At 40.1% G+C, this 13,192-nt stretch overlaps 1 protein-coding gene across 2 annotated transcripts in view; it reads right to left on the reverse strand.

The window, feature by feature from the left end:
* Window positions 1–21: 21 nt before the first annotated feature.
* Window positions 22–13,192, reverse strand: part of RB1 (RB transcriptional corepressor 1) — a 55,122-nt gene continuing 41,951 nt past the window's right edge. Inside the window, exons 20-27 of one of the 2 annotated variants that reach the window (XM_035139875.2) lie at window positions 12,441–12,586; window positions 11,198–11,302; window positions 8,994–9,107; window positions 8,191–8,357; window positions 6,861–6,891; window positions 5,189–5,331; window positions 4,500–4,549; window positions 22–1,547 (exon numbers count right to left, since the gene is read on the reverse strand). In XM_035139875.2, coding sequence (XP_034995766.1) covers window positions 1,474–1,547; window positions 4,500–4,549; window positions 5,189–5,331; window positions 6,861–6,891; window positions 8,191–8,357; window positions 8,994–9,107; window positions 11,198–11,302; window positions 12,441–12,586 — 830 coding nt within the window. In that variant the 3' untranslated portion in view covers window positions 22–1,473. Of the gene's footprint in view, window positions 1,548–4,499; window positions 4,550–5,188; window positions 6,260–6,860; window positions 6,892–8,190; window positions 8,358–8,993; window positions 9,108–11,197; window positions 11,303–12,440; window positions 12,587–13,192 lie in introns of those variants that run through there. The other variant, XM_035139895.2, reaches the window with a different exon arrangement.

Consider the following 13,192-nt stretch of genomic DNA (forward strand, 5'->3'; position numbering starts at 1 on the left):
ATGATATTTTTGGAGCTGCAAACCTTTCCAGCCTATTTGTATCTGGAACGCAGAGCACTGACCCTCTTTTACCCTAACCCTTATCTGAACATGCAAACCTGAACACTTCTGCTGAACAACTGAAGAGGAAATGTAACAACAACAAAAGGGCGTGAGGGCAGAGGGAGGGAGGAAGGGACCAGGACGGCAAGTGAATATGAAACTGTATTGTAATAATACTAAAACCCTAATAAACTGCAGGTGAAAAAGCCCTAAAAATAGTTACACCACTAGTATTTTGCTAGCAATCTGACTGCATTGAAGTCACTATTAACATTAAACAACCAATGTTTGTAAATGTTTATTGTACTGAAATAAAAATGTCAAGAATGTAGTTTTTTCCTATAAGCCCATATATCATGCAGCATGAAAATAATCCATACTTGGAGACAAAGGTGAGAAAAAAAATCCATTTTTATAGTTCACCTCTAAGCCATCCTAGGACCAAAATCAAATGCACGTGGTTATGAGAATTCAAGGACATAACTACAAGGAAAACTATAAACTGCTGCTTACATGAAGACCATCCCTGCTTACATGAAAAAGTGAAATTAATCCTTGAAGCAGTAATATTTATCTGTATAAAGAATAATACTTTCAATGAACAGTGGTCACCTTTGCTTCAATACATAATTATAATAGGATAGTTAAACTTTGGTAGCCAAAATCTTAAACTTATTGCTAGTAAAACCCCTGGGTTTCATTTTCATAGCCTAGTTAAGCTTTAAAATCCAACTACCTATTTGCATGAAAGCTTTTAACATCTTTTTTTGTTCAAGATATGGATGGAAAAGAGCACATTTAGTATTTTGTACTGCAGAAAAGAAAATGGTGAATATGCCTATCAGTACATTTCAGTAAAATTCCAGAAGCCTACCAGATTACAAAAAGCAAATAAGTGCTTGAAAACAAAAGGAATGAAGGTGGAAATATTAATGAGGTACAGCATCTTTGTTTCAGTAGTATGGCTACACAGTGAGCTGGATCCAGTCCCACTCAAGTACAATCAGCTTTTACACCTCATGTTCAAGTTATACATATCATTGTAGATCTTAGCCCTTGCATGTGTAATTAAATTATGTACAAACTGCTTTTTTGTTCGCATGTTTGTTTCTAATGCATAAAATAGGTAAATAGTGCTTGCAAGTCTAAAACTGAAATGACATTTCTTAAAACACAAGTGCATTTTGACTGTCTACTTAAATCTCAGATGCCTTTTCTCTAAGGAATTTGTATAAATAAAAGAGTATTAAACACCAATGCTGCATTTGGAAGCAAGGAATTTTTTTTCTTAAAAAAACCCATATATATGGCAATTAAGTAGCTAATATTGCATACTGCTATAAAACATTGGCTATAAAGCCCAACTATTTCAAATTAGCAAATGGCAAGATAAAGATACAGCAAAACACACAATTCACATAATGTGGAAGTTCACTTTTGATCAGTGGTTGAAGTATCAGCTCCATCATTCAGTTTCTGGTTTTGTATTCTGGTTTGAGTAGATTCTAAAAAAACAAGCACAACAGTTTTACTTTGGGCATTAAATGAGAAAAATAAGTGGAAGGCAAATACAGGTGAAACTCGGAAAATTAGATATTGTTGAAAAGTGCATTTATTTCAGTAATGCAACTTATTATTTTTTATTTTTCTTTTAATTTTTACAAATGCTTTCTTTTGAAAATTCCACAGTATTAAAACAAATAGTTACAATAATACAAAAATAAACATCACTATTACATTTCATTAATTACATTCCATTTATAATTGACCTGCCCAACTACAAATAATTACAATTACAACAAATAAAGGCTTGACATATCTTGCTTTGCATGTCATGCATCTATCTCATATATTGGTTTCACCTTTTAAGTTGCATTACTGAAATAAACACTTTTCGACGATATTCTAATTTTCCGAGTTTCACCTGTAAGCAGCTGATCTGGCCTTTGTTCTACAAATGCGGTACTCATTACAATGGACATGTGAACAGAATGAATAAAAACAGTATCAAGAGGAATAATGAAAAGTTGGCACAGAAAAACCCGGGACTGCATCAGTTATTAAAAGGACCTGACTTAAGAGCACAAGGGGGGACAAAACCCATCTGAGTCCAAGAATGCCACCACCGGAGACTATCACAGTCAAAATCAAGAAACCCAGACTTAGAAAACTGCTAAGCTACTTTGTGCATGGCCAACACCCCATTTGTGTGAATGTTTTGCTTTAAACTGCTCCCAGACTTTGGATCCCCCTCCCTATACAGCAGGCTTCCTCAAACTTGGCCCTCCAGATGTTTTTGGCCTACAACTCCCATGATCCCTAGCTAGCAGGACTAGTGGTCAGGGATGATGGGAATTGTAGTCTCAAAACATCTGGAGGGCAGAGTTTGAGGAAACCTGCTATACAGGCTAAACTGGCTTCCTTCTGCCAGCTTGTGAAGAATCTATTGTTCCAACAGGCTTTTGGGAACTGACTGTTTTTAAGGAAAAGGCTGGTGCTATGTGGGTGGCGCTGTGGTCTAAACCACAGAGCCCAGGGCTTGCCGAACAGAAGGTCGGCGGTTTGAATCCCCGCGACAGGGTGAGCTCCCGTTGCTTGGTCCCTGCTCCTGCCAACCTAGCAGTTTGAAAGCACATCCAAGTGCAAGTAGATAAATAGGTACCACTCCGGCGGCAAGGTAAATGGCGTTTCCGTGCGCTGCTCTGGTTCACCAGAAGCGGCTTTGTCATGCTGACCACATGACCTGGAAGATGTACGCTGGCTCCCTTGGCCATTAAACTGAGATGAGTGCCGCAACCCCAGAGTCGTCCGCGATTGGACCTAATGGTGCTTTTATTGTAACGATCTCTGTGTTTTAACAGATCTTATATACATACACACCTTTTAATTCTATTAATGTTTAACTGTTTTTAATGACACCCCCCCAAATGTTTTAAGCTATTTCTATTTTATCTTTAAGCTGCCTTGATTCCCTTTCAGGCGAAAAGGTGTCCTGGGTGCCACTTAAGATTAAGTTCTCTGGTCAGTTCCATGAACACAGTAGAGTCATTCAGTGCATCAAAAATTCTACCTCTTCGTTTTGACTGGAGCACACATATACCCTGTCCATATGAGGGTATGGAAATCACCTATTACTACAATCTATCTCAATATCCTGAGCAATTTGGTCAGGGGGCTGATGGCACATCCCCCAGCACTAAGTTAGCTTTGGGATGCAGTATCATCATGTGTAGCATTCCTATGGAGAAATCTTCCCCTTTGGGGATTTCCAGCTTGCTGGACTCTGTGCCCTATCTGATATACCGAGTGATTCCCCCTCCAGTGCTTCCTTCCCTGCCTTTACTATGGATTTTGTATTCAGAGCTTACTGTATCCCGCTGGTGTTCTCCATATGCCCCTTATATCAATGCTCTCCTCTAAGACCAAGCACGCAAGCTCACACTTGCAGACTCAGAAGCGTCTAGCATTGGCATATAAACATTTCACAGAGGGACAGAATCTAGGCATTGAAAGTGCAGTGGTGCATGGCAGCAGTTCAAAGAGATCAAAGCACCACAGTCTAAAACCAAGTGCCAAAGACATTTGAACAAAATTTCACCTTCATCTCGGGGGAAAGATTTATTCTGAACTGGACCCTCCTCGGTTCCTATCAACTTTCCCCCAACAATCTGTTTTAAAGCTGCTTTGCCACCTTTATATTTTACGTGTCAATAGTTTGGTTCCATGCTGATTCAAGGGCAGCTTGCCTCTCATAGAATCACAGAATCATAGAGTTGGAAGAGACCACAAGGGCCATCCAGTCCAACCCCCTGCCAAGCAGGAAACACCATCAAAGCATTCTTGATATATGCCTGTCAAGCCTCTGCTTAAAGACCTCCAAAGAAGGAGACTCCACCACACTCCCTGGTAGCAAATTCCACTGTCTAACAGCTCTTACTGTCAGGAAGTTCTTCCTAATGTTTAGGTGGAATCTTCTTTCTTGTAGTTTGAATCCATTGCTCCGTGTCCGCTTCTCTGGAGCAGCAGAAAACAACCTTTCTCCCTCCTCCATATGACATCATTTTATATATTTGAACATGGCTATCATATCACCCCTTAACCTTCTCTTCTCCAGGCTAAACATACAAGCTTGTACAGGCTTGGCTTGTCCCCAAATATTCCCCAGTGCCAAATAAGTCCAAACGTCCTCCTTGCAATACAGTCTCATCCACACATGGAGACCATGCTGTCAAGCATCTCAGGCACCAATCTTTTATCCCCATCACAGGTGGCTTTTTTTTGCTAATGACTGACTCCCCCACGACCAAGATCCCTCCACTCCCCCAGAGGCCTGAGAGGACAATTGCTCATGCCTTAAGGAATGGGTCCTTCTAAGGGATTGTTCCCCTCTTCCTCCTTTCCTGAGAAGGTCACTCCATTATATTGAGAACTATTTTTTCCTGGCGGCAAGAACTTACTCATTTCTACAAGCTTTTGTTGGAACTTGGAATCTCTAGAGAGGTGTTCCCTGTAGAGAGAGAAAAACCCAGTCACACAGTTACACAATACTCTGATCCAAAAAGCATGGTTGGTTGACGAGTGCCCCAGGGCAGCAAACGCGTATGTGCTTTCCCACTGCAAATCAGATGAGAACATGGATACATGTTTGGCAAACGGCACCGAATGACTTCCAGTGTACATTGCACCTAATCTCTGTGTGGAATTTCCAAGGGAGTGAAGGAATCTCCTTTGGCAGATCAGAACATAATTTAATAATTTAAACCAGACATAGTTTCTCATTCAAGTTTAATGTGTGTGTGTACACACAGAGAGAAATATACAGTCTACACCGCACTTTAGGCATTTGCATAATTTCATTTACTATATGAAATCAGTTATATAACCATCAAAACACACAGAGGCTTCACCAAAAATTTCCAGTGTCATTTGTAGAAGAAACAAGCGGCATTTCAATACAGCAAGACTTATGAGTTACAAGCAGCTGCTTTGGAAAATTGAGAAACTTCCTTATCACTTTGAATAAAAAATAAAACATGTTAATTGCCATAATTATACATACGTACACTTAACCAAACGTTCCATTCTCCTTTTAGAAAGTTATATCAATATAGACAATTGAATCCAACCACTTTAAAAACAAGCTCACCTTCCATCTGCTTCATCTTGTCCAATATCTAAGTGCAGCTTCTTCCTTAGAGGTTTGGGCGCTGTGCTCACTTCGGCATGGCGTTTTAGATTATGATCTCTGTTGCACACCATCTGGTTTATCTTCTGAAACTTTTCAGAAGTCTAGAATGCCAGAGAACCACACAAAAGTTGAAATCCATCAATTTATCTGAGAAATACAGTACTATGGGTTTGATTCAGTTACCCTTCTGTTTGTGGAGGGAGCAGATCCATCACAAGCTGCCATGGTGCTCCAAAGGTCTTTCCACCTTTCAGAGGGCGAAGGAGAAACGGGGGTAGATCGCTTCTCCTTCCCTTCCTCCAGTTGAACTTCATAGGAATGGACCTCTACCAAGCACAAGACTGGATTAACTCATCAAAGTCTCAGTAGGGAAAATACATCTTTCTTCCCTTCCGTATTCCTGAAACAGCCTCACATAGATTAGGATAGGGAGCTGGTGTTTATTTGCTTTTATTTTTTAATATCATAGCACTTACTCTCCAAACTCTAACCATCACTCCTTCTGGGATACTGTACTATAAGCTGCTGAGTGTTAATGGAGGGAGGAAACACAAAAAAACCTGAGCCCAAGGAGAGAATGGAAGTTTGAAGGTCCAACCAGCCTAGCGCAGGTGCACTGTAGTCCTTGTTCAAGCTTAGCTCAGGGGGCAGGGAGGCCACCCTTCCTTGCTACCCTTCACTATGCTAAAAGGTTCATGTAGGAACTGAGGTGGCAGATCCCTGCCTGAGACCCTGGAAACTCGCTGGGATAGAGGGGCCAGGTGTCTGGCTGGCTGGCAGGCAGATTCCTGTGATCTCACCTTTGCATGGTTGGAATGCAGCCAATGGGGCAAAAGTAAGGTCCCAGTCCATTTGCCTCTAGCCCCACTCACCCCTGGTGTGTGGCCCTTGGAAGGCTGCCCATGAGGGAATCCAGACCTCAGGATGAAAGAGGGTTCCAACCCAGATGGTCCACTCAATACTGTATGTAGAAACCACTAGTCCAAACGCCTTGGTACTCGTATGTTTCGGCTCCCAAACGATCGAAACCTGAAAGTGAGTGTTCCGGTTTTCGAACATTATTTTGGAAGCCAAACGGCCAATGCAGCTTCCGCTATTGTTTCCGGTACACCCGCACAATCAGGAGCCAATCAGAAGCTGTGCTTTGGTTTTCAAACATTTTGGAAGTCGAATGGACTTCCGGAATGCATTCTGTTCGAAAACCAAAGTACGACTTTATCTCATTTTTGTGTGGCTCTGCTCACTTCCAAACTAACTGAAATTCAACCACTTTAGTTTGCTATTAATGATGGAGCTGAAATCAGAAGGGCAGAAAGATGACCGGGGGGGGGATGTTTAACCCTTTCCATGTTGGTAAATTTCCGCTCATAATTGCCCTCCTCAGGCTGCTCCTGTCTCACCTCAGTACAGGGGAATAAAAACAGATTCTTGTATCTTTTCGCCTGAAGAGAGACATGTAGCTTGATGGGTGCAAATTGTGAGGGGAAAGAGCCAACCACAAAACTCCTTCACACACACTCCTTCCAGATGTTCTTTATTTAAAAAGATGTAAGGGACATGCTGTAGCTCTGTAACGTGCATCTTTACCATAATACTCTAAAGCAATTATCATTTCAAACACAAAACTCACCCCAAAGGATTCTCCAATTGAGACCAATATTCTGCAAGAACAAGAATGGGATAAAAACATAACTTTCATTTTTCTATTAAACTAATGCCAAAAGATTACAGGCAACTTGCATCTTCTGCTTGTTTTACTTCTGCGATGGCAGCTTTGCATGTATGGGTGGGAAATAAATGAATAAATGGAAATTGAAGGAAACCCACTTTCCATTTATTTATTTTTGGCTTCACCTGCCTAAAGCTACGATCGTGGGAAGGAGGCACAAGGACTCTAGGACCCTGCCTGAGCTCTCACTCCTCTTTCCTGAAGCCAGACTTGGGCTTTGAGAAGGCACCAGCAGGGCTCTGGGACCCTTGTGGAGGGAGCGATTACGGGGTCTCCTGGCTTCACATATTTAACCAAACTGTTGCATAAGATGAGAGTTACCTCATATACAAGGCGTGACATGTGAAAACCGTCACATCCACAAGAGAACGTTGCACAATACTCCCCATAATGCTCAACTTGCTCCTTTTCACCCAGATTTAGGAAGTGCCAAGTCGTATCAGCTAGACATATCTTGTTCAAAGGAAAGAAATCAAAACCCATTTTCTTAACTCCCTAAACTACAACACAAACTACTCCTGAGGGGGAGGGGAGAGAATGCTACAGACAAGGATTGATAACCAATGATATCCATATGTTCAACCAGTCAGAGTGACGTTCCTAGTCTGGGCATAATTCTAATAGGCTGTTTGGAGGTGGTTCATTTATTTGACCCAACTAAACGAATTTTCTTGCTTCCCCTGCCCCTTCCCCCAGCTGCTTTTCTTCAGATCGCTGAAGTTCCTGTGTCAATAGCCCAAGTCAGAGGCTTCATTTGGCTAAACAAGTTCTAGATGAGATAATCATGACATAGCTAAAGTAGAAACTGAAAATCCAGGTTAAAAACATCAGACTTTTAATCCTTAATACTTTTTAAGGTTATCAATAATACTTCCACATTATCTTGAAAAAGTTTTCATATAAATCAGTAAATGACATAGCAAAAAAGTAAGTATTGCTTATAGTATAGTATAGTATTGCTTATGGTTAGTTTACTAGTTACTAGTACCGGTAGCACAATATAATATAATATAATATAATATAATATAATATAATATAATATAATATAATATAATATACCCCCTATCTCCTGTAGCAGATATGGGGAAGGGGGATGAGATGACAGAGCCCCCCAAGCATTCACATAATGAAGATGTATAGCAAGAGTCTGATCCTTTCAGCCCAGAAACATTCTATCTAGCTCGTTTTTGTGTCTGATTCAGTTATTTGCTTAAAGAAACAGGTTACCTACTTTGACCTGGGTGTCATTTTAGTGGGGGACAACAGCCCCTCAGAGAATTTGTAGGGACTCTTCAAAGGTGAGATATAAATGTTGTTTCCCGCAGGGACACGCAAAGGGGAATGAGAAAACTTGTAAGGGCTGTGAGGAAGGTGTGGCAGGGACGATAATGTTGGAGGCTGTTAACATGAAAACATATGATTATTAACAACAACATAATCAATTAAACAGGCTAGTTCCTTGTTACACAAAAAAGGCCTTCAAGCTACTTGCAGCGTATTTAAAAACATAAGGGTAAGTAAGACTAGATTATAACCTTATTCTTTGGTGATCACTCGTAGCCGAGTAAGATTGTCTTCCATCAATGTGGTCTTAACAGTGTCAGTTTATAATATAGATACATTCACATAAAAACTAATGTTGTTGGTTTAAAAATGCACAAAATAATCTACCTAACAGCAGCAGAAAGCTTTGACAGAGCATCAGTAGTGAAACATCAGCATCACAGTCCATCAAAAGCCTGGAGGAAAGAGGACGTTTTTATCTGGCACCAAAAAGATGTCAGCAAAGGTGCCAGGCAGACCAACCTGTAGAGAACATCCCCCCCCCCTTGCAACGAGGATCCCCAGCTGAAAAGGCCCCCTCCCTGGTCCTCATCCTCAGAGCTTCCCTGACAGAAGGGACGTGGAGAAAGGCATGAGATGAAGAGCTAATGTGGTTTCATATCAGGATAGGCATTCTGTAATCCATCCAATTAATTTTTGCTCATTTCTCTTAATTTACACTAGACTCAGGACAGGAGCACAACTACTTACCTTATTGGAAGCATATTGCAAAATGTTAGTTTTCAGCTTCTGCATGAATATTGAGTTGTAGAAGACTATAATGGAATCATATCTTCCTTCCCCAACCAAAACACACTTGAAAGTCTGGACAGGAATAGAAAGTTATATATAAGCTCTCTTTAGTATTTGCATTTTCTTCTATTCTACTCCATAGCACAGTCCTAATGGAAAGATGTCCCTCTGTGGTGGTTGGCTTAGCTTTAAAATTGCCTTTAGATAGGGCATTCCTGGATCTAACTCAGGAACTGCAAAAGTTCAAGACATCATTTAAGTAACTAATGCATCCACACTGTTCAGCGTATGCTATCATTTTCTTTCCCCCCTTCTTATTGATACTTTCCCACATACAATACAATAAAAAACAAACAAATCTAAATAAAAAATGGAAAGGAGACAAAAGGAAAAGGAAACAAAATGAGAAACAGAAAATAGATTTATTTTATACAAAGCCCTCTCTCAAAGGTAGATCTTTACCCTTGCCTTAAACAAAAGGGGGTGGACCCTCCTAGCTCTCACCTGGGAGCTTCCCTTTCCCCTCCCAGCCCCCACCCCAGGAGGTTTTCCCTTCCCTGCCTTTCAGACAGAGTCCTTTGTCAACCATCACCTTCCTGTGTGTATTAACCCAGAATCGAGAACATCAAAAAGCAAAACAGGACATAAGCAAGAATAAAGTGAACAGAAGAAAAAGAATGAAAATAGGAGATCAAAATAATAAAAAAGAAAAAGAGGAAGAAATAAAAAAGGACTTCTGATTCTTCATCTGTCAATTGTGTATATAAAGGTTATTCAGAATATTCAAAGTGTTCACTCCAGGGTGCTATCCAACTGTCCCGTGGGCAATGTCCCGTGGTTCCTCCCCAATCTTTCAATCCCAGACACCTCAGGTTCATTCATTTTCCTTTCCACACAAAAAATCCAAAAGGGGCTCTTCAATTGTTATTATAACACCTTTATCTCCAAGAAATTCCAACATCTCTAATTAGAAAAATAACCCATAATTATTTACTTGTTGTACAGTGGTACCTCTACTTACGAATTTAATGCGTTCCGAACGCACATTTGTAAGTCGAAAAAAATTGTACGTCGAATCCCATAGGAATGCATGGGAGAAAAAATTTGTAAGTCGAAGCAACCCTATCTAAAAATTCGTAAGTAGAAAAAATCCTATCTAAACAGCATCCAAGATGGCGGACGGAGCTCCGTTTGCAAGTAGAAACATTCATAAGTAGAGGTACCACTGTATATTCATTAATTCATTCCCTGTCTTCCAATCCCTTTTCCTGCTGGCCATGATTTCCCATCCTATTTTAGAAAGAAAAGTTCCTTCCATTTCTGTTTCTTCCATTCTTTTCCCATAAGAATCACCAGTAGCTTCCTCTGAATTCACTTCCACTTGTACACAGGATCCTTTCCCTCTCAGTTCTGTCTCTGCCACCTCAATATGTTTAATGTCTCTATCAATAGTCCCATTCCTTTCCTCCAGCACCACAACTCCATCATTTACCTGTTTCACTCCTCTAGACACCTGTTTGGGTCTCTGTTTCACCATCTGCTGTCTCTTGCTTTACCATTCCACTCTCATATTCAGGCAGATCCTGATCAGTATTTTCCCCCCAAAGTATTCTTTGGTCTGCTCTTTTTCTAATCTAATTTCTTTCACCATTCTATGCATCTCAGCTCTCAGCTCTTTCAGTTGCTCATCTAATAATTGCCGCATGATATCAATAATCAGTGGGGTGTTCAACAGTGTCTTTGCTATATTGGGTTCTGTTATTCTCCCCGTTAACCATCTCTGTCTTGAAAACTTGTATCTGTCTCTTTAAGTAAGCAGTGTGTTTCTTTCCAGCGCTAAAGAATCCAGTTTTACTTTTGCAGCCAGCACCTTCTAAACATGACAGAGAGTTAAAAGCAATATAAAATGAAGATTTTTTTAAAGCAACCAGAGTGTCCTTATCTTTCTTAATGCTACCATTTTCTTATCATGATATTCAAATGTTTTTGACAATGGAGAAAGTCTTTTTCTCTTTTGTTTCAATTGCCTATCTCTGCTGGGACAAAATGGGATGGCAACACATTTTCACAATGCCATAATGTTTCAAAGAAATGTTAGACCCAACTAGCAGCTATAATTAAAAGAGCTATATAGAAAACTGATGCTGAAAGGTTTCCCATACCTCTTGATTTGCATTAGTGAGTTCCTTATATGCTGTCACAATAGTTTTAAACCTGAGATCAATGTTCTTCACCTTGCAGATGCCATACATGGAGCACATCATTATCTATGGAAAAACAGAGAGTGCCTGTCAGAACTGGACATCAATGAAGCCCCTCACTTCCATTTTGCTCCTTCACAGAGGTGAACTCTAAGCAATAAAGATGAGATCTAAGCAGCCACTCAACAAATGGAACTACACACAATTTGGAATTACCTAAAAGTTTAATTAATTTTATTTAAGATTCCTATGTTGCTTTTCTATTAAAAGCAGCTATACAAATAATAAAAAAACACACAAACACAATTATAACACAAGCACAAAAACCAGCAAGCACTTGAATACTCCACTTGTTAAAAAAAGGGGGGGAGATATCAATTTTAATATGCAACAAAATTTTAGAAAAACTGCACCAAATCAACCACTAAATGTTTGGGAGAATAAAAAAGTTCTTAACTTGTCACGGAAACAACAACAGTATTTGTACCTCCCGCATGTGTTTGGGAAAGACGTTTCATAAAACCTGGGGCCATTACTGACAATGTATTCTATCTGGTCTCCACCCACCTAATGTTCACTAGTGCAAACATCTGAAGGAATAAAAAAAATTCCTTCAGTAGCACCTTAAAGACCAACTAAGTTTTTATTTTGGTATGAGCTTTCGTGTGCATGTCCAAGGTGGACAGCCTACAAACGGCAAAATATGTGGAGGGGGGACAATCTATTGCTTTGGTATCCTGGATTTCCTGTCTGGGATGATGGCATTTATTACAGAGGTTCTGCTCTTACTTGGGGGGTAAATCCTAGAGGATAGTGCTGAGGGGCACACTCAGCTTAAGGCATATGTACCACGATGTTCCTGAGTGCTCTGTTTCTCACCAATGTTATTCAACAACTGCATGAAGCTGTTGGGGGAGGGGAGTTGCAGGGTGACAGTCAGGCTAAAACACAGAATGAGCTCAGACTTGCAAGGAAGGTAAAAAATAATAATAAATGTTTATTTGGCGATGTCTGAAGCAAGAGGAAGAACAAGCAATTGGTATGTTCTCTGTGTGGAGAAGATTGAGAAAGGCTACTGGGTTTCTCAAAAATACACACTTACTTCGCAAATTTAGCATGTTTCTGAACCATGGAGAAGCTAAAAGAAGAAAGAAGCATAGGCTACACAAGACCGAAATCAGCTCACACCCGCCAGATTCCTTACCTGGTCTAAGTGCCGGTCTTTCATAAGTTCATATTCATTTTGCAGTGTGTGATGAAAGAGTGTCCAGATCAAATGTTCAAGTTCAGGGTGCTCAGACAGAAGACGCGAACATAAGTTTTTCAATCGCATATAAGCCAGCCAATGCACTAGAGAGGAGAGAGGAGAATCGTCTTCAAATCACTGCTTGACACATAATATTTAGTGTTGCAGAAATTTAAAGCAAAGCACTGTGATTTTAAATAGAACCAAGTTCCAGCCAACAGCCTATTTGGCAACAGAACAGCATTTCTCAAATGCATTGTTGCATTTTGCACTTTTGAGCTGAGCATGGTATGTACAGAAGTGAACTGCTCAGAAAAATAGATATGCTTTTGATGAATCTACTCTTGTTTTAAAGAAATTATGCAGCTTTCGTTTAAGAATATATACTGTATTAAAATGCATGTGTGTTATAGAGTTAATTAAAATGGTTGTTTCCCAGCTATTAACCAGCCAGTCGGATATTTGCAGGTTTAAATCTAATTCCCAGTATTTGGCAATATGGTTTTGCCCCTGAAAATAATGTAGGAACTAGCTATAAATCATTTAATTCTATTTCTCCTTTTAAATCACCTAGTAGGATCTCTTTCAGATACAGGGGGAAAGTGGTATTATATAATTTGCCAAATATCAGTCCAGTCCAGTGGTACCTCGGAACTCGAATGTAATCCATTCTGGAAGTCCGTTCGACTTCAGAGGCATGACTTCCGATT

The sequence above is a fragment of the Zootoca vivipara genome, chromosome 1 (genome assembly GCF_963506605.1).
Source record: "Zootoca vivipara chromosome 1, rZooViv1.1, whole genome shotgun sequence".
NCBI lineage: Eukaryota > Metazoa > Chordata > Lepidosauria > Squamata > Lacertidae > Zootoca > Zootoca vivipara.